We start from the raw sequence: 25,776 nt of genomic DNA, 5'->3' as shown, positions 1-25,776 counted from the left end.
ATGTGCTTCCATAGAACTCAGTGGGACTTCTGAGCAAACATGTGTAAGATTAGGCTGTTAGAAGTGCATAAATGTATCTAGTTTGTGCCTTATTTGGTGAACCAGAGAATGACTAGGAGGGAGGCAAGGACTGATAGTGGAGGAGGAAGAAATAGTCATGGTGGATAAGGTGAGGCTAGTTTTTAATGCACAACCTAACTTCTCTTCTAAATATTAGCCTCAAGTTCTAACATACTTTGCTCTAATCTGTTTCCAGCTTATTCCCTATATTGATTAAGCACAAGGGTTTCTGCACTGGCATTAAATCAAATAGATTTATGCTCATGTTTACAACTAAGTGTTAAATCATATTGCAGAATATGAGCAGCTAGAATTTCTCCACAATTTCATGTATGTGTGGGATTAAGTGTTAAGTCATGTGAACCACCCAGAGAGCTTCGGCTATTGGGCGGTATAAAAATGTAATAAATAAATAAATGTCACAGAGTTTTAGCAACTATAATTTCTCCACATAGTTTGTGTAGGCTTTGAGCTTAGCTTATCCATAAATCTACTGCATAAACCCAATACAGTGAAAATTGGTTTCCAAATACTATTTTAGCCAGATTTAGAAAGTGATTTACTCACTGGAAATAGTTTGCAGTTTTCTGCAGCCTACTGTAGCCATTAGTTCAGATGGGGAAAGGGAGTAGCTCAGGAAGGATTCATGAAGTCAGTGGGATGAAATTTATTTTAATCCAGGCATGTCAATTTACTTTTTAAGTCTGCTTAAAAATCATTTATCAACATGAGTGTTTTAAAATATTCAGCGCATTAGATGACAGACTGATCAAAACTGTTTTGAGAATTCTGACAAATCCTTGCAGGCTGTTGGCTAAGGGTCAAACTAGACAAGATGTGATTCATCCAGCAATTCCATGAATTACTTTTTAAAGTCATTCAGGGACAATCTGAATTGGGACTACAGCACAGTTTAGAGTTTAAAACAAAAACAAACAAAAACCTTCCATTTGCTCTGATTGCCCCCGCCTCCATACCTACATTTTACTTTTTAAAAAACCTTTCATATAATTTCCTGAGTGCTGTTGTGTCAAGTTCAGTCCTAACAATTCAATTGACCCCATGTTTTCATTATAGGATCCAGAAGCACTAGCCCAGTTAATGTCATCCATGCCACTGACCAATGATGGAAAATTCATGCTGTTGAATGACCAGTCAGAAGAGGACAACATTGTACATGGAGATGGGCAGGAGGAGTCAGAAGCTTAAGTTGCACTCCCTCTCAGTGGAGGTGGCTAAACTGTGCTCTCAGCTATGATCCAACATGGGTGGATATCTTGAGATAGGATGAGAGAACTTGATTTGAAATATTTGGAATGGCAATCTTTGAAATCCTCCCAACCATCAGCATCATGTCATCTGCAACTAGCATTGAGAAAAGCCTGATGGCCACCAGCAAAGACTTAATGCAAGACATACATGCATCAGGGTTCTTCTTGAGATATTAAATCACCTCCTCACCCCATGTAATTCTTTTAGGAATGCAGCAAGTTTGCAAGTCCACCTACTCCCAGTTTTCTACTGCAACCAGGGCTGTGTGTACTCCTTTAACTGCATAAATTATGTGCATATGCTTATTTTGCATAATTCTACCTGTGTAGCAAGGAGTTACATAGGCCACTGAAGCTCCGCCCTCTGGTCCTAGTCAGTGCATGTACACACAGCACAGACAAGCTACTATGATTTCACCAGGCATGTCTGTCATCTTAGGCACAACAGACTGAAATGAGAAGTTATCAACAAACTGAATTTTGCCAGGAATATACACAGCCCTAATAAACATTTTAGTCTTTATGTATCAGAGTAACAGTTAATGTGGAATGCATTACCTCTACACAAAGTTGTTTTTAGGCTCCAGTATACTTTTTAAAAGAGTAGCAGGAACACTATTTTGAGCTAGGCTGTTTAGAACACTATTTCATAAATACTTTCCTAATTAATATCTATTTTTATACTGTATCTGGAGTAAGCTTTCAATATTAAATCTAAGTGCCTACCATTTTTGTGCGGACCATGGTTATCATTCTGTAAAGTAGGCATCTCAGCCCCTTGAGGTAGCAGGAGGACCAGCCGTTATGCATTAAGCCCATCTGAAGTCTCAGCTACTCACTAGGGATGAACAGCAATTTCTTTTGGCCAAGTAACTTGTCGGAAGCACCACTCCTATGAGCCAGGTAGGCTAACTTTTGCACTGATCTGTAAAGTTGGGTTAGTGCCCCTCTAGGATTACCATGGGAACTGGGTCACTCTTATCCCAGATGAAGGATTTCTTCAAATCTAGATGTAGGCAGCCTGGCACATGAAGCACTTCTGCGCCAAGGAAGCAAAGCAGCTTCTAAGGAAACATTTTTTTTCAGGCAAAGGACCAATCTAAGCACATTGTAAGATCTTACCGCTCATAAGGCTAGTAAAAATTGGGATATACCACTATACTGGGACTTGTGGGTTTACTATTGTCAATTCAAGTATCATGCAAGAACAGAGCCAGCTCTAATGAAGTTTACCTGATTTCTCTGGATGTTTTACATAATATTTGTTTTAATGTTAACAACTCAACCGTTTAGCAATAATGCTAGATTAAAATCTTTGAACAAAATAAGAGTATTGTGATTGTGTGAAAACTATCCTGGCTTCTGAAAGAAGACTTACACTTATGGATATAAGTAGAAGCTGTAGAACTCCCATGTTACATGCAATTATCAGAGCATGAAACTATCATAATAAATTAACACATCTGGAAGTAAGCACTAAATTATCTCATTTAAGAGCCTGAAAAAGGGGGTGGGAGTGGGTTCAATCTTGTAAACTCTAGCTGACAACCATTTCGTAGGGCAGGCCAAAACAGATGTGGTGCTTAAGCACACTCTGTGTAGAGGTAGACAACCCAGTGCCTCCCGGGTGTTTGGGATTACACCCCCATAATCCCTGGCAATTGGCAATGCTAGCAGATAGGAGTTACAGTCCAAAAAATCTGGAGGGCACCAGATTGCCTATTCTTAATCAGTGTAACATCTGTAGTTTAAGATTTCTAGGTATCAAACCTAAAAAAGAGCACTGTCTAAATTCTAAGAGAACAAATACTCCACAGTTAACTCAGTGTAATTGGAGCTTAATAGGTGGCATGGTTACTCCTACCATACTTCTGCATGCTAGGTCTGTGTCACAGCCAGAGAGCTGTAACCTCATGAACAGGTTCCTGTTCCAACACAGTACCTCCCTTCCACCTCACAAGGAGCACTGGCACTCAGTTGAGGACCTGTGTGATCCACTGCATTGCTATCTAATGGGGATCTATTCCAAGTAGATATTTTTCAGTAGCTTTAGATCTAAAACATCCCCCAAAGTCCAGCTTCAGTTATAAATTTATGTCCTTCAATGGCTTTATATATTCTTCCTGCCTACAAAGAAGTAAACAAAACTCTTTGACTTTGCCCACTTTCCCTGATCTAGGCAGTCTCTGTACAATACTGTATTTTGGGGGTATAGTGTACTGCTTTTACAGATACTATTCTCTTAGAAAGAAGGTGTTTTTTGTTTTTAAGGAATCAGAATAAAACCTATTCAGGGGGTTGGACTCGATGGCCTTGTAGGCCCCTTCCAACTCTGCTATTCTATGATTCTATGATTCTATTACAGGAGAAGTGATACTTAATTTCTACTAGCTTTATAAAGCACATGAATCAATCCCAATATTCTGTTCCGGACACAAATTCATTAGTGCACAGAAGCAAGTTCATTGCTACCTGTGGCTCATTGCTAAACATACTGCACTCAAACTACCTGCCCCAGGGAGTAATTACACACCAAGTAAATCCACTTTTCAAAGTTACATTTATTAACATTATGTACAGAATATCTTAATAGAACAAAAACTGAGGTAACAGCGAATCAGAGTAAGACATGTTATATTTGGTCCCCTTCATTCCTGAGAATTTGAACATAGCTATCAGATGGAACTGGTCAAATTAACTCAATGACAACATGCAACAGGACCTCAAATCTGCACCTCAGTCAGAAGCTCAAACATACAAGTGTCCAAAGTACTGATGACTTCGCTGGACTGATTCATTTACCACTTTTTATTCCTTCCATGCCACTCGTGGTAGGTCTGGTGATTCTATTCTGGAAAAGCATTTTAAGACCGTGTAATAGCCAAGTGTATCTTCTTCCGTAACGGATTGTAAACTAATGTTCTGTTACACACTTCATGGAAAAGAAGAGTTCCTCACAAGCCAAAAGTATGTAAAATGCATTTAAAAAATAAAAAAAACACTTCCCTTTATTTCTGGCATTTGTAAACAAAGCCTATGATAGTGATATCATAGCTACTGCAGTTATGCTTAAAGGCAGATTATTAAAAAGTGGTATGAGAGGAGAAACAGTACCTCTGTATCAATTTAATGACCCCCTTCCCTTTTGCATGGCTATAATTCTCCCAGTTTTAACCTACCTTCTCTACATTCAGCAGATGCAAAAGGTCTACCTGAAGCCACATGAAATGTAAAGGCTTATGGGGATGCCATTCCATGTCACCAGTAGGAATGTATTGCTACCTGCTCTAATAATGTCAACTGGAAGTCGCATTGAAGACCCAAATTATTCATCTTTTAATTGGTTCTACAGCATGAAAGATGTTCAGTGATTACCATCCTATATTCACAAAGAAAGCTATATTACTGTACATACATACATACATATATATATATATATATATATATATATATATATATATATTCACAGAAGCACTACATGTACATGAGTTTAGAGCCAGGTGAAGACTAAGGATGTGTCACTAAGTTCATGTTAGTTTGGTTAGCACTACTGTCCAGGCACATGTGATGCTTTAAGCTAAGGATTCTCTCAAATTAGAGGCCAAAAAGGAGAAATGGGAATGAGTATGTTTATTACAGCAGCGAAGTGCCTTAAAATTTACATGTTTGTACAGTGTCAATCTCTGAAAGACAGAGGTTGACTCTTTAAGATGGCAAGTTCTTTGGATTCCAAAGGTCTATGGACTATGGCAGATTTTGAAACAGCGACATAATACAATAAGAAAAGCAACATCAATGCCTAAGATGTTATTTGATGTCTGATTCAATCAAACAAAATGCAAGAGAATTAAAGTTATGAAACTGCAATCAAAGTAAACAAGCAAATCCTCCCCACAAATCATAAGTTAGGGTGAAGAGCTTATTTTAGTGAAACTTCAACAGAAAGGATGAACTGCAAATTTTGAACGAGTATGGATTATTGTAAACTTGATAGCACTTTGGGTCACCATCAAGATTCAGAAGGTGAAACGCTCCATGCCAGATTGGTCTCATCCGATTCAATGAAGATTTCTATATCGAACAGAAAGAAAGAAAAGTCAAACATGTATTGAATATTTTGCCTGGGCAGTTTCAGCAACGACTTTGCCCTCCCTCTCCTTGTGCCTGCCCAAATCTATTCTAGAGGATTTCCCCAACCCTCCAGAAATTTGGAGAGCTGCAGAATGGAGGGGGGAATCAGTTCTGCCAGCAGCTGGCAGGCAAGCTGGCACAGTTGGATACAACCCTATTTAAAGATCAACATGTTAATTCATAGTAGCTTCCTTTTTTATAAGGGATGGCAAGCACAACAGTGATCTTTACAAATTGGGAAGAAAAATAGAGCAGGTAATACAACACTCTGCCTTACTAGGGTTGTGTTATTTGCTAGTTTTCATTTTTGGTTCAAACTAACAATTTTGGTTGTTTGGGGGAGAAAATTCCCCTGAAAGCCATTTAGAATGTGCAAATATTCCCTGGTTTATGTCCTGTTCAGCAGCATTGTCCTCTCTGCAGTTGGTGCTGTGTCCTCAGATTAGCCATCAGGGATCACACAGTGAAAGGACTGATACCATTACAGAAGACAATTTAGAGAGCAATCCTATGCCCCCTAGACATTCCTGTCTGCTGGAAACCAGATATTTCAGTTTCCTGGCTCCTCCCCCGCCCCTTTGCAGCCAGAGCAGAAAGAACTGTACTTGCTGTTGTTACAAGCTTGCAAATGGGGGATTAAAGAGGGGCATTTCTGAGGGAGGAGACTGGGGACATGGGGCTAGGAGGCAGCCCCAGCCATCCCCAGTCGCCTTCCCGAAGCTGGTCAAAATCACCCATTTTGCTAAAATACAGACTGGGAGGCATGCTCTGCATTGGATGTTCATAAGCCTCTGAGTTCAGAGGCTTATGATACCCAGGGTGCATCCCACAGGATTGCAGCCTTAAGCCAACATTTTTACCAGGAGTACAAAATACTTGCAATATACAAGACTAGTTTGCGCTCAGGCCTCCTTTTTAGTTTTATTGTTGGCGATCACCAGTACAAATCCTTTGGAGGGAAGGGGAGGCAACCTCATCAAGCAAGAAATTCAGCCAATTACACTTTCAACATTCTAGAACTTTAAAATGTAATTGCATGTTAACTGTTTTTAACCATGAAATTCCACTATGATAAACTTGGGCCATAAAATCACATCATAAAAAAACAAAGGCATACCAAGGCTCTCATTTCACAATAGGATCTGCAGAAGTAGAGTTGGACAGGTCTCCATCGTTTGTTTTTACAGATTCTTCTACAAGAGAAAAGGGGTGGAACCCCAAAACAATATTGTATTCTCAGCACTGCTTTGTTCACAAAAGTTATTTTACATATATACTACATAAAGCCAAGCAGTATTAACATTCTCAACATCGAAATAAGCTCAGGATTCTCAGTTGAATTGGATCAATTGGTTGAACTGATATTTTTGGCTCCCCCCCCCCCTTCCCGGGCCATTTGTGATGTTCTCCCATGGGCTTTGCAAGAAGTGAGGGAGGGCGCAGAGATGACAGTGATGTGAAACTTTCCTTTCAAAAGCTAAAAGGAAGAACACACCACTTTGCCACCTTATTATATTATTAAGGCCAAAGCTACCCCTCCCCCAATACGTGGGATTTTTGTGAAATTGAAGGGGAGTGGCTTCGCACAACGTAGTAAAGGCACTTAAAAACCCAATGGATTTTAAAAAAAAAACTTTGGCATTAAACATCTAACGATGCATCGCTATTACACAATAACTGCAATTAAATATTTACGTTCAACTGTAAAACCAATATAGACCACCAAGACATGGTCCACTTAAAATCTATATATATCCTGTGACATTGACAGTACCAGAAGGCACTAGTTCAACTGCCTGTCATTCACTTGTGTTAGAATATAAGGTTCTGCAGATAATCTCTCTGTCTTTCCCTGGAGGTACCTGAGACATGATTGCCCTATGAAAAGGGCAGAAGTCCACCATCAGTCAGTATGAGAAGTCTGTTATATTTTGCAACATTTGTTTGCTTTAGTATTTTAGAACTGTAAGTTATCTTACACATCTTGGCAGAAGGGAGGCATACAAATGCAACAAGCAAAAATAAATACCCAATCCCACTGAATGTTTTCCTTGTGTCTGCTTTTGATATCACTTAAAAAGTCATCCCAGGGTACCAAAGACAGCATCAGAATTGGTAAAGATTATGATGTTTAGTTGGAATGAATATACATGATGTCAACCAACATCCCCTTTATTCTGAAATGAGCAACAGGAATTTATCCAAAGAAGAAAGTTGGGTGATCTCTATTGCATAACACTGTCCTTCATTTGGAAGCAAGTTCTTTTGCTTTCAATGGAACAACCTAAGTAGTAACTGTGTTTAGGATAATATCTATAGCCAATTAACTGACTCTCCCATGTTGTTAAACCTTACAGGCTTCTTGCTCAATTTGCCCATCTGAAAGCAGCAACACTACTGCATACATTGTTACTGCTCAATCGTTACACTACCCTGAATTTTCTAAACTAGTGACAGTAAAACTGAAGATGTAAGAACAGAATACTCCGTTTCATATCCTAAGAATAATATTCCACATGGCTTCATAGCTTAGAGAGCATAGTAACAGGAAACAATTTGCATCTATTGTCATCAGACACCGTAACACTTTTCACTAACCTTCTCTGTCTTTTTTCTCTTGATTTTCTTCTGCTGCAGTTTTATCTGCTCTAAAAAAGATCCTTGCACTGCTTAGTGAAAAATAAAGTAGTTCAAACTCCTATAAAAAATAAAGAAAACTCCTCAGCAAGTCTTAGTACATTATAGAATGGAAGTCTTCACTGCTTAAAGTGTACAAATACCAGAAACTCCCACTAATTAATGCTGTATAATCTATATATAAACTATCACACCTGCACCTCCTTATACGTAAACAGAATGATAGAATAATGCATTTCAAAACAAAGACAACCAATCAGTGTATTTTTCTCCATTTCACAGCTGGCACCCTACTAATAACTTACTCACTTCTGCTTTGTCTCTGAGGGCCTTTAGAAAAAAATATTCTTCAGACATTTCCTTGCATAAGATCAAGTATTCATAATCTAATTAACATAATTTGCTCCAACTGTCGTTGTCCTAAAGAGCAGAAAATCAACCAGGTAGGACTAGAGAGACCCATTCTTCTCTATCAGTGATTCTGAACCTCCCCACCAGCACCACCACCACCAATGGCCACCACCTCCAGTTCTAGACTTAATGTACTATTTGGACTCCCCCATCTCCACATTTTAAAAATTGGTTTATCACCAATGAGTTATTCCCAAGGAATTTAATTGAGCTCACATTACCTCCACCAAACCAAATTATTTGTCAGGATGTAGTAAAGGACAATGTTTCTGCATAACTGCATCCTATTCCCATACACTTGATAGAGACTGATTGATTCACGAATAGATGGCATGACTTCTATGTGGGCTTGAACCTGACTATTTAAATGCTTGGGGAAGGGCTGCAGCTCAGTGGTAGTCCACCTCTGCTATCCCTGGCAACTCAAGGTAAGGCCAGAAAAGACTCTTGTCTGGAATCCTGGAGGGCTGCTGCCAATCAGTATAGACAATACTAAGTTAGATGGACCAATGCTTTCATCTGATATAAGCCAGTTTCATACATTCTTAACTCTTTTTGTAAAGTACGCTCCTGCGTACATCCTGAACACAACCTATTCCATGTTACAGAAAAGTACTCTCTTGTATATCCTCATCACCATCCTTCAACAAACAAACAATTCCTCCCCACAACTTTCATTGTAAAAAAGCCTTGGCAAGTCAATCCAATCCCTAGCTAGCTAGATAGCTGCACCTCTAAAATATGCCTGCCAGCACTCAAGCCAAGCAAAAGCTGACTAAATTGGTTTGGTAGTGGTAATGCTGGCTCAGTTAAGGTTCCCTAAAAATAATTCATTGTGGGATTCATAGGTGTCCCATCCCTTAAGTTGTGCTCAAGTTTGGAAAACCAAACTCAATACATAGGTGTAGTTAGAAATTTGTAATCAGTATTTGGTTCATAAAAAAGCAAAAGCCTATTCTGTGCATAATCTACAATCTACCTCTTCCTCTCCCTGACAACTTTCCTGCAGTGGCCATTCCAGCTGGTCATAATGTAACGTCATTGTATTGGTACCTGAAAGCCCCATTCCTTTGCATGTCTTATAAGATTGCAAGGCATCCTTTTAAACCCTAAACTAGCTTTAGTTTATTGGCAGAAAAGCAGTATATACAGTTGAAGTAAATACATACATAAATAAATAAATAAATAAATAAATAAATAAATAAATCCAGAAATACAATGTGGTAATTAGGGAACTGTTGTGCCTCCTCTCTAAGCAGAAAATGAGGGCAGTTTTTGAATACTTAACCATTCTGATCTTGTTAAGAGCAAGGTGTCCCTTGATCTCATCTACCCCATTGAGTTAACTAAGATGTTAATCATTTAGGAGCAGGAATCTAACTTTCAATATGCCACATGCCTACTTGTTGCTTCAGATAAACATCAAGCTGGCAACAGTAATGTTAAAAGGTAAATAAATCATGTATTTAGTAGTAAATACCTGCAAACAAACTTCCAGTCGCTTGTGAGTGAGGTTCATAGTCTGTAGCAGCTTTTCATCTTGACTAGCCGATTGGACATTCTGTTGTTTTGCTAATGCTCTGATCTCTCTCACATACTTTTCTCGTACTGACTGGAACCAGTGAATGGAGTCAAATTCTTGGTACTGATCCAGAAGCTTCAAAATGTAAGCTACACCTGCAGGTTTTAGACAAGTATATCCCCACCAAAATAAGTTATGAAAATGTCGGTCTCACTAATATCAGAATAATGTCATATGCTTAAACCAAGAAAATTCAAAACTGCAACTCTAATTTTGCTATAACGTCTTCAGTTCTATGAATTTATATTTTGGCTTAGTAGCTTGTGCTATATCAAGGCTGATGGTGGTGTATATCAATATTTACATTTTCAAAAGTAGAGCTGGATCTCTATCCTCAAAATACTCATAATAAAATTATTTATGCCTCTTTATGGGAAAAGGGAATTATGGGGGGAAATTTAAAGTGTATAGCAAAGAACCAAGTGACAAGTTGCCAACATTCATTCAAGTCTGCACTTGTTTGCTTGGTAAGAGAAGCTGCATTTGCCAGAAGTACCGTCTCTTGTGGAGTAAGGCATTCTTAAGAATGTTTACAGAACCCTACAACTGGAATAAAGAGCTGCAGCAGCTGCTGAAGTGACTACATGAAGAGACATCAACTTCTCAACTACTCTCAGAACTCCTTAATTCAAAACTTCCAGAAATGTAAATCCACTAACACATTAACTAAAGATGCAACTCTCCAGTAAAAAATAAAAATAAATCTTCTGTGAAGTCCTCACTGTATCATATCAGACCATCCAGAACATTATTCTCTACACACTTGCAGTGACCCTCAGGCAGAGGTCTTTTCACAACTCTGCTATCTGAGATCCTTTAATCTGGGATGCCAGAGAATGAGCATGGGACCTTTTGCATGCAAAACACATGCTCTACTACTGAGCTATGGCCTCTTCCATATAAAAGCACAAATGATAATCATCTATGCAACCTGTTAATCCATACCAGCCTTACCCTACTTGGTTCCCTTCAAACATTTTGATTTGGACCATAACTCCCAGCATTCTTAACCACTAGCCATGGTGGGTGGGTCTGGTGGAAGTTGGCAGTCCGAAACACCTGGAGGGCACCAAGTTGGGGGAAGTCTGGTCTATACTTCCTTTTCTTTCCCCTAAAAGAACAAAATACAAGAAATCCATGCGGGGAAGTTGAACACTGCTTCTGAACTCACCCATGGCAAAGCCATCATCAGTGAAAGCTGCACCAGCTTTATTCTTTTTATTCAATTTCTCCTTGCAACCAATTGAATGTTCTATAAAGTTGAGAGCCTAAAAACAAGAGAAAAGGAGTTGTACCAAATGCAGCAAAATTTCCTGATAAGATTTGGTAACACAATTTCGTAAAATTAAAATATTAAATCCAAATGCAAAGCTAGCAAGGTACCATGGGTCATACCACTTGGATGTATTATTTATGAAGGTATCTAGAATGGTTATTTTGTAGCCTCTCTGACTTTTTTACTTTTGGAGAATCACTTGACTGAGGCAGAAGTACCTTTTTAAATACGTAAATGTTATACAAAGATATTATCTTTCTTAGTATCAGTCACTTCAACAGTCCATCTAGCCAGTGACTTCATGTCTGCTGTTCTCTAAGGCTTCAGGCGCAGGTATTTTCCTGTACTACTATCTGTTGAACCTGGGATCTTTTACATGTTAAAAATACACTTTCACTGAGCAATTTCTCTTCCATATATTTTGGTTAGTGTCATAGGTACAATATATGTATATAGACGCCCAACACACAGCTGGAAGGTTCATAAGGAGCCTTAATAAACTTTGTGTGTAATCTTTTAAAATCCTAGCAGTTTCAACACATGCAAATTCCACATGTGATCACTTTTATCATTAATAAATTGAATAACAAAAATCTAACCAGTGGGGGAACAATTATATAGAAGTTCCGTAGATGCATGTTCTTTGGACTGCGAAATTCAGGAGCAAACACATCCACAAGCATTTTGAAGTACTCTGTCCCTTCTGCAGAGTTGCGTGTGAGATCACCAAGTACAGAATCCAGTTGCCTGCAAAGCAAAGATATACCTGAATTCTAGAGTGAAAACATTTTGACTATATTGCTAAGGTTATTTGTTTGACAATAATTTTATGAAAATAAAAGCAAAGGCCAACTAGTTGTTCCATAATGATCTTAAGCACCACTTTAAAGAAATGGTTGAATCTCCCTTAACTACACTAAAACAGTTTGCGTTCCCTTAAAGCTTTCACATATCTTGTCATTTTATGGAAGCAATTCACAGCCATTCAATTTTTTACCCTTGAATCCATAGTGAATTACTTTGAAGAAGGAAGTGGTTCAGGAAATGGGCAAATATAAGGTGGGGGATACCTGGCTTGAAAATAGTACATGTGAAAAAGAACTTGGAGTTGCAGTCGATCACAAGTGAAGAATGATTTAGCAGTGTGACACAGTTACAAAAAAGGGCAAATACAATTTTGGGTTGTATCAATAGAGGTTTGGTTTCTAAATCATTGGAAATAGCAGTTCCATTCTACTCTGTTATGATCAGACCTTATCTCAAATATTATGTCCACTTCTGTACACCATACAGAAAGATTCAAATAAATTGGAACGAGTTCAGAGAAGGACAACAAAGATGACCAGGAGACGAGAAACAGAGTCCTATGAAGAAAGACTGAAGGAATGTTTAGCCTTGAGAAGAGAAGACTTAGGGGGATATGACAGAACTTCCAAGTACCTAATGGATTAACACACAAAATAATGGGCTTAAGTTACAGGAAGGCAGATTTCGGTTGAACATCAGGAAAAACTTCCTAATAGAGCAGTCAGACAATGGCCTAAATGGCTCCTTCCAACTCTATGATTCTAGGTGATATGACTGCCTCTTGCTTGTGGACAAACCCTCAGCAAGACTTGGTGTCAAGTCAACAACAATGCAATTGTTTAATACTAAGCATTTTTGTTCTTATCCCTAGTCTTCAAAAGGAGGATCAGAATATAGCAACACTGAATAAATTCAGCCATGGAACTAATTAAATAACAATTTCCTGCCAGTACAGAAATCTTCAAAACTGCTTATTTACTTTGTATGTGTTAAATCAGCAATTTAAGGTTGGTGGAATGTTTCTGAACTGTGACTAATTCTTATTCTCTAAGAGATAAAACAGACATGATTCTTTCACTAAAATGTTCTGATGAAAATATTCTGTCTTACCATCATGACAATCTGTCTCTTTAAAGCCAAAGTTTAATTTCTCCAGTGTTCTACTGTACCCAATGTAATGTTGTGTTGACATTCTGAGTCCTACACAAGCCTTGCTTGATTTTGCTAAATTAATGTTCACGGTTTTACTTTTTCCAGTGACCACTTCAGTCATGTTCTAATTATATGACACAAATATCATCCCACCCAAGACTGATCTCAGTAAGTAATGCTGCTAAATTAGGGATTGGCTCACAAACTACAAGTCCTACGGGAGGAGGTAAGTGATCAAAAAAAATTATTTCTATCTTAAAGCAGACTCTGGGGGCTTCTTATTTTTTCTACCTCTATTTTTTTTTAACAATGAGATTAAAGCTTGGGGGTGGGTGTTACTTAGTACAAGAAAGTGATGTGGAAAATACGGTTTAAAAAACAACAACCTAGTGCTACTGCTCTGATAAGTTGTGGAGTTAGCTTTAAAGTTCTAATAAAAAACTAGGAGATTCTGGTCTGGACCACACCATCATCGTAGTTTAAACAATGCACACTGGTTTGTTTAAGCCATGATGCATGCGAAGCATGATCTCCATAATCACTCACCTCACTGCAGCTTGTTCTGTCATCCGAACCTGGGTGGCATGGCATGTTTGAGGGGAAACAACACTCAACCCAATACAGCCCATGGGTTGAGTTGTTTCCCCCTCAAACAAGCCATGCTGCCTGGGTTCAAACAACATGACAAGCATGGCGGGTGGGGTATTTGATTATGCAAGTCAAGTCTGGCACATGCCATGGTTTGTTTAGCCTACAATGACCGGACAAATGAGGGCAATGGATCTCCTGCACCACTTGCAGTTTGACCTTAAGTTAATTATGCACAAGATTTTGGCAATGAAAAAGCAAATTGCAAAATTAGAATAGAAGAAGAGCCCAAAGGTTCCTCCAGTACAGCACTCTGATTCCCAACCAGATGTTTCTGAGAAGCCAACAAACAGGGCATGAAGGCAATGGTCCTCTCCTGCTGTGGCTTCTAAACTGTTACACAAAATATTTTAATAAATATCTATGAATTCAGTTACAATTTTATTTTGACAGGTTTTTTAAAACAACAGCTTAGGCAGGAATTCATCTTTTTTTTTTACTCGCATCAAGGTAAGCTACCTGGCTCCTTTTTGTGTTTCTTCCGAGAGACCTTCTTCTTTCACAAGTTCTTCAAAATTAACGATATCTTCAAGATCAGGAACAAACCTACAAGTTTCATATCAGATTCATTCACAACTGTATATCAAGGTATGCATACAAAACTAATGTATCTTCATATTTGTTAAATTATTTTATTTTTGCTCATGTTTTATCATGCACTTGCACATATTCAGTTAGACAACTAACAAAGGTTCTAATTCCCCATCCTCACAGTCTTGTGCTAATATTGCTCTCCTTGATCCAGCATACAAATCCCCTAAAATAGCTTTCTAGCCTAACCTAAATCCACTGGAGAAAACAAGAATATCACAGTGAAGGGGGAAAAGTATCAAACAGTGGATGCAACTCATCAAGATGCTCAACCACAGAGAGGATAAATTTGCACAAATATAAGATGGCAAGAAGCAGCACGGTTACTTTATCTCTATAGAATTGAGATTATTCCCAGTATTTGACTTGTGGGATTTCATACTGAATCTGCCTCCTGTTGTAAGAAGCAAAGTGTATTTCTAGCCATCATATTTGCTGGGCCTTCTCTGCTGTGGCACCCCGGCTGTGGAATGAGCTCCCTAAGGAGGTTCGCTTGGCACCTACATTATATGCTTTTAGACGCCAGGTGAAGACCTTTTTATTCTCCCAGCATTTTAACAGTCTATAAATAAATTTTAACTTGGTGTTTTAAAATTGTAATTTTGCATTGCTGCTGTTTTTATCTGGTTGAGCTTTTATACTGTATTTTATAGTATGGTTTTATACTGTTGTTTTATACTTGGAATGTTTTTAATTTTTGTGAACCGCCCAGAGAGCTCCGGCTATTGGGCGGTATAGAAATGTAATAAATAAATAAATAAAATAAGAGAAGAGACCAAATGGGCAGCCATCATCTACAAAAGTACTCTAGTATTTGAGGGCAGAGCTTCAGTGTGTTCCATCACGAAACCCTCTACTCATTGCGCTATTTAGACATCCCTGCTGACCCTCACCCTTCTCCCTGCATCATTCCAGCATTCCTTACAATTTTTTAGAAAACAAAACCCGAATACCAAGGTCATAAAAAAAATGTTTATATAAAATAAACCTTGGAGGGAGGTTCGGAAGGAGAGAGCTCTGGCCCCCCCAACTATAGAATGGCACCAACATTGTTATCTTTTCAGCACCAGATTAAGAACTTTCTTTTTCCTCAGGCTTTTGGAAGCATATGTCAAATTTAATCAGGTCCTGGATTTAGTTTTATGATTGATTATTTAATCAATCATTGTGTTGTGTTTGTTGTGTTTGTATGTAAATAGGGTTTAAACTTTGTATAGTTTATTTTTAAATAGTTTTTAATCTTTGTGAATCACCCAGAGAGCTTCAGCTATGGGGTGGTAAAGAAATGTAATGTCACACACACACACATATGGAAATGTGTGTTTGTATGTCCTCGATGGATTCGGAAACCGTACATCCCACTGTTATAATTTTTAAGGATTCGTTCTTCCTCTATCTGGAATGGCTTTAGATATTGTGAAAATTTTGACCAAAAAGGCAGCAAATAAAAAATAAAATAAGATATACTGTTGCAATACCATTTGACCAACTTTAAACTAACTTGGCATCATGATTCAGCATTGCAGCAAGCAGATTTTAACCATAGGACATTCATGATTTTTAGACATTAAAGAAAAAAACAATTCCCAAATGTTGGGGGAAAAAACCATGTTAAAGTATGAAAAAAGAACAAGCACGGTTTGAGGCCAGGGAAGAAGAGGAAATTGAAATAAGGCCTCCCCCTCCCCTCTGCTGTGGAGCAGTTCTATCCAAGGTGGATTGCGTGGACAGACCCCTCCCTCAGCGGGCTATAGGGTGGACCATAGCAGGCATCATGCCTAGGAGCACCAGCAGGTGTGCCTTCACTTAGGTGGGGCTGGGCACAATGTGTCCAACTGTGTAGGTTTGCTTGAAGGCTTCTATATATCATCCTAAAGGCAATTTCAACCCGTGCGAAGCCGGGTCTATTTGCTTAATAATAATAACAACAAAATCGGAAGGTTTAAATTTACTAAACAGACTTACATAATTCATTCTAAGCAAAGTGTTTTCTGGGTACAGAACAAGAACTCTAGTTACGTCCCTACTGTACATTATTGCTTCCAGCTGTTCTGTACGTGTGCAGTTGTAATGGACTGTTGTCTATATGTTACCAGTAAACCATGGTGCAAGGAAGAAAATCAGAATAAAAGGGGCTGCAAAGACTTTACAGCAACATGGACAGGCAAGCTGAGTTGTATTTGGTGCATACCTAATTGCACTACTACAGCAGTGAAGTCCGCCAGATCTTATCATCCGTACGTAGCCCATAGCATTCCCTTTAAAAACAAATACAGAATACAAGAAATGTATGCATCTGAAGCAATATTAGAGAGAGAAGGAAGTGACTGAGCACTTAAAATTTAATGACATGTTTAGAAAAATAAAACTCTAAACCATCATGGGTTATTCCGGAAAATTTGCCCATTTGCCCACCTGTGAGAGCAATTAGGTGGGCATACACATAGGAGAGGGCCTTCTCTGCTGTGGCCCCAAACCTCTGTAACAAGCTTCCATCAGAGGTCCGCCATGCACCATCCTTGCAGGCTTTCAAGAAGGCCTTAAAAACATTATATTTTACCACGGCCTTCCCAGGATGTATACGGTTATTGCTGCTATTGTTGTTCCTGCTGGTTTCATTGTTTTAATTCCTATTTTATTGTGAACATGTTTTTATTGCTTTTATAATGATTTTAATATTTTATTGTTTTTAATATTTTATGTATTTTATTGTTGCAAACCGCCTTGTGAGGGCCTTTGCCCTGAAAGGTGGCCAAGAAATGTTTAAACAAACAAACAAATAAATAGTATGTTCTTTCATACCTATCTGGCTTATAAGTTGCCTGAACTGGTCAAGGTAACTTTGTCCATCAGGTGAAATACCAAGTTTTCTGATCCCCCGGTTGAATTTCTCTGCTCTCTCAAAGGGATACTAGAAAAAATATGTTGTTATCCATTAAGCACAAACACTGGCCATGAAGTACATGCATCAGCTTCATTTCATTTTTGCAAGCACCAATATTTTTTCTTCTTCTACCTTAGTAATCCTCACTGTGCTATACAAACTGGAAGATACACAACTCTAGCATAAAGACCCATCAAGTTTTGTGACAACCACAGTTTAATAAGATTCCTGATCTTATAAAACATTTTCATCTGCAAGCCTCACAGTGTTTTTAAAGCAAGAGATAGACAACTATTGTGCTTTCTGGTTCAGAAACAATATTTCTGGCCTATGCTTTCAGAGGACATCTTAAATACAAATATATCTCAAAGGCATAGAATGTAAGCCAAATACTAAGTTTGAAATACATATTTGAGATACCATCTTGTAAATGCAGTTTTGACAAATTCTTGCATTCTGAACAGACCCCCACAACAATGAAGTCCTGAACAGACAAATAACTGTGTTTTTATTTCTCCAATAAACTCCCACTATAAAATCCTTTTAATAACTCACTGGTCAGATTTGACTAGCCCTTTTGTAATACAAATTTTGAATAATTAAAGAAATAATATATGCCTCTAAATAAAAATACACCTTTTCTAATTATTTCTAGAATTAGGCATAAGGAGGGAGCTTTGAGCATCCCACCCCCTCCAACAGCCTAGGGTACTCAAGCTAGAGTCAAGAGTTATTGAGCATTATTCATACCTGCCTAGTTTTAGCTAGCCACTGGAAATCCCCAACAGCCTTGTTTAATCATACCTGTTTAGTAAGTATTGCTGCTAAATACAAACCCATCCCTTACATTGTGACAGATTAGGCATTTACCAATTATTCATAGCATAATGCTAAACATGTCTACTCAGAAGTGAGTTCATGGGGCTTACTTCCAGGTAAATGGGTATAGGATTGCTGTATCAGTGAATTTTAGAGGACAACATTACATGCAAAGAACATACCTTGTGATCATTTTGATCTTTAACTTCCCTAAAGAATCTGATATCTTTGATGAGCCTGGATTTTATGTGTTCATCATACATGAACTGGCTAAAGATATAAAACTTCTTTCTCAGAAACTGGTATGTGAAATTTACCTGAAGAAAAGTGTTAAAAAAATAAAATGATGAAAGTTATCAGTATTGCAGAAGATATTATAATAGCATTCTTCCGCTTCCCTATTTGTTCAGTGACAGCCAGTAGACACCAACTCCCAAGCTGAATGAAAGGCAATAAAACCAGACAAGTCAATGGTGCAGATACACAGTGGTCAACCTTCCCTTTGAGTGGGGACTTTGGGTTTGCATGAACCTTTAATAAAGGTACAAAAAAACAATTTTCTCACTGCACACAAGTGTAGACAGCTCATGGTTTAGGAATTACCTATCATCATCTTTTTCCAGTCTATTAAAAAATTACCCCATAGAAATATTATCAATTTCATATTGTGTAATCTCTGTCTTATGGTTAAGACATTTTCCTTTAATTGCTTGTTTTGTAACGTTTACAATAGTCTTAAGTCAGTAAATGCCAAAACTCAGGAGCTATCCTGGGAATCACACAGTAATACTTACTGTTGTGTTCATTATTCCTGTACCATGTGTTCGAATTGAATTAGCGATGTGCCTGATATTTATGGTGTTCAAATGCTTGTTATTGCTGATTCTCTCAATGAAGATCTACAATGAAATAGTTGCTGCATAATTATAATATCTATAAAATGGAAATCAGTCGACAATTGGGGCATTTTTTAATTGTACATCCCCTACCACCTCACCTGATTATTGAGATTGTAGAGGTATCGGGATACAAATACATGAATATTCCTCATAATTTCCAAAACATCAAGACCCTGAAACAACAATGTTAGGCAATTTAACCACCACTACGTCTAGAAATAATCCAAATAATTACTGTAGATCGAAATATTTACAATATAAACTCAATACAGGAGTGCTTCCTTTTTATTACTATATCTATATCACGTCTTTCTTCCACGATGGAACTCAAGACAGGTTTCAACGTAGTTTTCCCATCCAGGCACTGACCAAGCCTGCTTAGTTTTAGCAAGGTTGCTAACATCATGTACCTTTAGGACTGGGGTAAAGAACATGTAGCCCTCTAAATGTTATTGCATGGCAACTCTCAAATCCCTGATCATTGGCCATGCTTGGTAGGGGTTGATGGGAGTTGGAGTCCAACAATATCTGAAGGGTCACAGGTTCCTACTCCTGCTTTAAATCATACCATGGGACAGGAATGGAAATTGACAAGTGCAGCCCGACCTCCAGATGTTGCAATTTTGTTATTCTTAGTTTGATTGTTTAAGTCTTCCCCCTCCCCCAGAAATGCCTTTGTTTTTGAGTCAAAGAATTTATTTATTGATCTGATCTGTATATTGTTTCTTAGCTGAACTCTTGAAATGCTTTTCAATAAAAACTTATAAACAAATACAATCAATACAAAAACAAACCTACAAAAACCAGCAACGAAGCAGTAAGAGCACCACATGCGAATGATCCAGAGTCCCTCAGTACTGGATTGCAGAACTAGCATTCCCCATAAGCACACATATGCTTATCCATTTCTTTCTTTTTTACTGTGGAATGCTGCACATTTAAGAGGAAATCCCAACCGCAAGCATTCATATTTCTCCCACTCTTAAAGGAGAATGCCAGAGCTGCTGATGGGGCAGTTTTTAAAATACAGGAACACCCAATTCAAATACCAGCATAAACGTGATGTACCTGTTCTAAAGTCTGGCTAGGAAGATGTGCTTCTGTCATAGTTAAGCCATAGCGCTGAGTTGCTAAATTCCTCATTTCACTATATGTGGCCCAATCATGCAGAGCTACTGTGGTTAGATTGTAGAAAGTCTTGTCCAGGTAGTGCGTCACATAGGCTATAAAAAGAGAAAAAGTATGATTTCCACTATTAATAACTGGAGAATAGGGCACAGAACAAGAAAACCTACTTGCTTCACACATGACATTTAGAACTTAGTTATATAGGAAATGCTTTGTAAAAGTATATCCTAGAGCAACATCAAAAAGATTGAGAACAGACCACTCAAAAAATCAGTGTGGTAACAGGAAGAGGAATCTGAACTTCACAGAAAACATATTCAACAGTTTTGTACAGCCTACCTTTTATATCTATGAACCGATTAAAAAAGCGAATCGGGTTCAAAGAGAAGAAGTAGGCAAGGTCTTTCATTCCAACTTTGAATGGATTTCTGTCATCTAGCTTTAAGTGTGTGTGCACAGAGAGACGCAGGTCCTTTTCTATTTCTTTGCATAATTTGTCCAGGAGGTGCTGCTCAAAACAAAAGTCATAATACATAATAAACTCATAATAATCTTAAGGTGTTTGCTTAAAATTAAGAATGTGAATTTCTATTAACTGCAATATCTTTGAATGATCTGCATATTACCAAAATGTTCATAATCTAACATCTTACAAATATATGTAAGGTACCAGTTAAAAACACCGTATTTAGAAAATTTTGTATATAACTCACAATTTAGGAACCATCCAAGACACAATACTTCTGCTAAGAAACTTGAGTGTACTTACATAAAATTAGATATACAGTACATATAATTCATTAAGATTTTATCAGTCCCCCACCTTCTCCTCCAGTACAATTTTGATAGTACTTGATTTAGTCTCAATACTAAGATGCATTTCTTCCTCACTGAATAAGGCCTACAGGAAATATAACAGATGTCTAACAAGAATTCATGTTTTTAATTCTAGTAATTTCAGTGGAATATTTTGTAGGGGTTTCTTCCACAAATCTACAGCGTATTGCATTAAGTGAAAGGTTAGTTCCCCCCTCCCTAATTTATACTAATAGCTACAAGTCTAATGTAGATGTATCGATATGCCTGCTCATGAAAGTCCTCAATAGCAGGTTTTAACAGATATTCCTTACAGCTTTCAAACATAGTAAATACGATACTTGCATGATCACCTTATTTAAAACATCCATAATTTCTTTGTCATAGCTTTCAAGAAGAATCTCATGGGATTCCAAGTGCCTTGAGTGCATCATAGCTGGTACGCAATCCCGCAATGCACTAAACATGTACTGTAAAAACAAAAAGTTCCAAATTAATCAAGAACCCAAGCAAACATGGGAAATTTGAACGGAGGATCCTGAGCAGTGATGGATCACTAAGGTCACATTCTAATTCAACACCAAACCAAGGATAGAGCAGCCTTCCCTAAAGTGGTATCTTCCAGATGTTTTGGACTGTAATTCCCAGAATTTCTGACTATTAGCCATGCTGGCAGGGGCCGCTGGGAGTTGAAATCCAAAACATCTGAAGAGTGCTAAGTATGGGAAGGCTGGTTATGAGAATCACATTTTATCTGGGTTTGGATGACACAGCAAGCTACAGTTAATTTAAAACAGGTGAAAGATTCTGAACTTCTCCTCACAGCTACACAGGCAGAGTTCTCATTACACCTAGTTCTAGAAACACTAGTTAAGTCCTAACCAAAGCTAAGTCTGCTTTTTAAAGACCTTAAAAAAATACCTTTGAAACACATTGGCCTAATGAAATTATCACTTAAACAATGCTTCATGTCAGGGGTAGGGAACATCTAGCCCATAGGTATGGTGAGGCCAACAAGGATTTCCTATCTGATCCAGCAGTCTCTTCTCCTGGCAATATCTCTGTACCATGGAGGAAAAAAACTCTTCTCTCTAATCAGCAGGTAGCTGTGGTTCCCTGTGCAACAGAAGCAGTGATGCCAGGGGAGAAAGCTCATCTTATTTCTGAGTAGAGGTGCAGAAGCTTGATGTTTGGGATGCTTTTTGAAAGTGCTGAGTGACTCTTTCCTTCCAAACAGATATGCAGAGGCTCAGCCTGCTTACTTATGAGTAAGCACGTTGTTCATACTTACTTCTGAGTAAACATGTTTTCTATTATAAATTGATAACCATTCCATTGGAGGAGAGAGAGGATTTTTCAGCCCAGTCTACTTTTGCCTGTTGCCCTGCCCACTTCAACTGTGACCTCCACCACCACTGAAATGCAATATGGAATTCATCTCTCAAGCGGAAAAAGGCTTGTCACTACTGCTTTAGGTGATCATACATGAGCCTCAGGCTTGCCTGCTCTCCCTTCCCTTCATTCTTCCTCCACAAGCTTTGACTTTAGAAGAAGCCACACTTCTACATATGAAAAAACTTTGGGAACTGATTTGTTCTTACGAAGATTTATTAACAAATAGTGATATCAAACAATGCTTTCATATATTTTAAATGGCTTTTAGCATTAAGGTGCTTCTTTGACAAAAAAACCCAACCTTACTATTCCAGATTAATTTTTACTTACATGTAACCTAGCAGCATCTACTGCATTTTCATAGACATCATCCAGATAAATTGGAAACACAGTTCTGTGCCAGTACAAAAAGCAACAGTCACACTGTGCTTGGACTCTAAAACGTGAAATTAGTAGAGTTACTGAGAAAGAAAGCAAACATTCACAGTTCTACAGTACTGATACTGAAGGGACTGTTAGCTTTTGAACAAAGACAATGCGAGTTTCTCAAGACACTGAATTTATGTATCTAAACCTAAATTTCATATTAAATTTCATCCCGGTTATGACATGATATAATGAACATTCTGCAAGAAACAACGCCTAATCTAGAAATGTGAAAGCCCAGGAAAAAAACCTGGAAAAATTAAAGAATCTAGAGATGTGAAAGCCCATGAAAAAAACCTGGAAAAATTAAAGAAAAACAGGATTTCCCACCTTTTTCCCTAAAAGACCTTTTGGTTCTTTTCTGGAAAAATGGAAAATTGAGCAAATTTGGATTATGAAATATTTTTCTTTAGAATGATGACAAAATGTTTAACACAAGGGGCAGTTTGCTCATAAAATTATTATGTTTCGTATATTAAATTTAAAAGTAAAGTTTATTTAGAAAATAATTACAAATTTACTGAGTCCATTTCTAATGTTTTTAATTGGAAGGATAATTTTATGCAAACCAAGTTATGCATGATACATATTATGTTCCTAAAGTAACAAAAAGTGAAATCCTGTGCATGCTTAGAGAGAAAGGAGTCCTACAGCTCCTAGTATTCCCCAGCCAGCATGACTTTAGATCTTTAAAGAACGCTAAAATCAAGTAAATGAACAAGTACCGCATATTTTTTTCCATTTTCTCCAACATTTCCATCTCCTCAACCCCCGAAATAGGAAGAAGTCCAGGATCCCCCCCCATCACCTACCTGGCTTTGATATTTCCAGAAATGTTACATCTCTAGCCCAATCTCAGATGACCCATGCTGCAAGACTACACTATTTTCCCATTATCATTCTGTGGCATTACTTACCGTTCTCTAAGTTCACTGATTAAGGCCAACTTTTTCATAACTACTTGAAGAGGAAGGAGCTCTTCATCTTTAAACGTTTTCTGAGGAAGAGAAAGAAAAAAACCCAGACATGTAAGAGTATCAATCCAATGGTTGCATCACAGTCATTGACCATATAATCCTGTGTTATCACTACTAATGAAAGCGTATAATATCGCAGATAAGGGAGTAACAGAGTCACTTACCATTTGTGTACCCACACTGAGGGCAAGGGAAATAACAAGTCGCCTCTGATTTGTGCTCGGACCATTGAGAGTGTTCTCAGCCAATACAAGAGCAGAGAGTACATCAAGGCGCTGTTCGCTGTACTTTTTGTCAGAAATTACCCTTTTCTTGATATAAAAGATACAAAAAACAGCATTTGGGGTTTAGTATTGATCAGAATCGACAGCAAATAAATTGCATTTTGGAGATTGCCCCAAGGCAATCTATTTGCCCCAAGGGCTCAGGCGAAGATTTATTTTAATACCAAAATACCAAACTAACCCCCTCTCCCTTATGCCAACTTAAATATAGTCAACAGATACTTGCTATCCTAATGATACTTAGGGTGTGTTCCGACTCTAGGGAAAGTCCTTGTGACTTTCCAATAATCCATTGGAGACTCTTCTGCACGAGGCCTTTTCAAACAAATGGGAGCTGTGCCAGAACATACTTTCACTTTAATTTCAATGACGCTTGAGCTGGACAAATCTCCAGTGAATGGTGCTCAATGTTTCCCCTTGTGTGTTTATTCTCTTTTGATGCTCACTCATCTATGCTCTAACATTTTAAAATCTCACTTTACAGTTGAGGTGACTCATTTATTTAGACTTCCTTTTTGCTTTTATTTTAGATTAGTTAACATCGAAAGAAATCAGTATGGAAATTAGTCTGAAATTTCACACATACTTGTTCACATGACATGCTGAAACTTTAATTACATACCTTGGCTACAGCAATAGCATTAAGAGCCTGATACTGAAGATGTTGAATTATGTGTGTGACTGAATCAGCAACAATCATACTTCTTCTGTAAAATGTATGTTCTATTGCCTGTAGTTGGCCAAATTTCAGAACACAATAGTTAGCATCGCAATTCTGCAACTGTGATTTGAAACAATTTCTTTCTATAATTAATGCCTCCTCCATGTGGAAAACTGTTTCCACCAAATCTTAAACAGCTCCAATTGATAAGACGATTTGAAGTGTTGACATCCTCTCACTATAATACGTATATACACACACTACAAAGAAGCATATCATATGCACCGCTGTGTTAACAAGTCACAAGCCATGCTGCCATCACAGACAACTACCCTGATGTTTAAGACCGCAGTCAAATATATGTTTTACAAGCAGGGCTCATTAGTGGCAACAGACTCTACTGGTACACATACAGTTAAGGCCTACATGTTGATGTAGGATTTCAATCCAGGTATCATATTTTAAATACCTGGCCAAAAGCTATTTCAGATAGTATCTTTTACCCAGAAAAAGGATGCAGTAAAGAAAACCTAGAGACATACAAAAGGTTAAACTTTGGTAACATGCATACTATTTATAACAGCAACGGGCAATTTCTGGAGTTGGAGGTCACATTGACTCCTGGACGCAACAGGTCTGCACACCCACCATGAATAAGTTTTTCCTGCTTGTTCCTACCACATAAATTAAACAACATACATCTTATAACTCAGATAAGGTATTCTGCAAAAGAATTACTGTAAATATGAGTGTCACTAAGAAACACCTGAACATTGCAACTTACTTTGAGAAGTTCCACAAGCCTGCATAATGCTTTAACTGAGGTTTTAGTCATTGGCCTCTGCATTGACATATGTAGATTCATTGTAGTTTTAATGATGTTACTAAGACTGTAAGCATACAGGAAGCCCTAGAGATAAA

At 37.9% G+C, this 25,776-nt stretch overlaps 2 protein-coding genes across 3 annotated transcripts in view; one reads left to right on the top strand and one right to left on the bottom strand.

The window, feature by feature from the left end:
* APPL2 (adaptor protein, phosphotyrosine interacting with PH domain and leucine zipper 2) overlaps window positions 1-2,659 on the top strand; it is a 38,209-nt gene extending 35,550 nt beyond the window's left edge. The window contains exon 21 of the mRNA XM_063133417.1: window positions 1,138-2,659. Within this exon, the coding sequence (XP_062989487.1) occupies window positions 1,138-1,269 (132 nt within the window). The 3' untranslated portion in view covers window positions 1,270-2,659. The remainder of the gene's footprint in view (window positions 1-1,137) is intronic.
* A 1,209-nt stretch (window positions 2,660-3,868) lies between these two features.
* WASHC4 (WASH complex subunit 4) overlaps window positions 3,869-25,776 on the bottom strand; it is a 46,458-nt gene continuing 24,550 nt past the window's right edge. Inside the window, exons 15-34 of one of the 2 annotated variants that reach the window (XM_063133413.1) lie at window positions 25,640-25,765; window positions 24,817-24,924; window positions 24,075-24,221; window positions 23,851-23,930; window positions 22,838-22,943; window positions 21,466-21,582; window positions 20,636-20,804; window positions 20,237-20,391; window positions 19,267-19,341; window positions 19,064-19,168; window positions 18,452-18,586; window positions 17,369-17,477; window positions 16,758-16,824; window positions 14,435-14,521; window positions 11,968-12,115; window positions 11,264-11,360; window positions 9,991-10,187; window positions 8,061-8,160; window positions 6,580-6,655; window positions 3,869-5,402 (exon numbers count right to left, since the gene is read on the bottom strand). In XM_063133413.1, coding sequence (XP_062989483.1) covers window positions 6,588-6,655; window positions 8,061-8,160; window positions 9,991-10,187; window positions 11,264-11,360; window positions 11,968-12,115; window positions 14,435-14,521; window positions 16,758-16,824; window positions 17,369-17,477; window positions 18,452-18,586; window positions 19,064-19,168; window positions 19,267-19,341; window positions 20,237-20,391; window positions 20,636-20,804; window positions 21,466-21,582; window positions 22,838-22,943; window positions 23,851-23,930; window positions 24,075-24,221; window positions 24,817-24,924; window positions 25,640-25,765 — 2,196 coding nt within the window. In that variant the 3' untranslated portion in view covers window positions 3,869-5,402; window positions 6,580-6,587. The remainder of the gene's footprint in view (window positions 5,403-6,579; window positions 6,656-8,060; window positions 8,161-9,990; window positions 10,188-11,263; window positions 11,361-11,967; window positions 12,116-14,434; window positions 14,522-16,757; window positions 16,825-17,368; window positions 17,478-18,451; window positions 18,587-19,063; window positions 19,169-19,266; window positions 19,342-20,236; window positions 20,392-20,635; window positions 20,805-21,465; window positions 21,583-22,837; window positions 22,944-23,850; window positions 23,931-24,074; window positions 24,222-24,816; window positions 24,925-25,639; window positions 25,766-25,776) is intronic. The other variant, XM_063133414.1, reaches the window with a different exon arrangement.

Source organism: Elgaria multicarinata, chromosome 9, assembly GCF_023053635.1.
Source record: "Elgaria multicarinata webbii isolate HBS135686 ecotype San Diego chromosome 9, rElgMul1.1.pri, whole genome shotgun sequence".
Classification (NCBI taxonomy): domain Eukaryota; kingdom Metazoa; phylum Chordata; class Lepidosauria; order Squamata; family Anguidae; genus Elgaria; species Elgaria multicarinata.
Note: the sequence above shows the minus strand (reverse complement) of the source record. Positions and strands in the feature narration are given on the sequence as shown.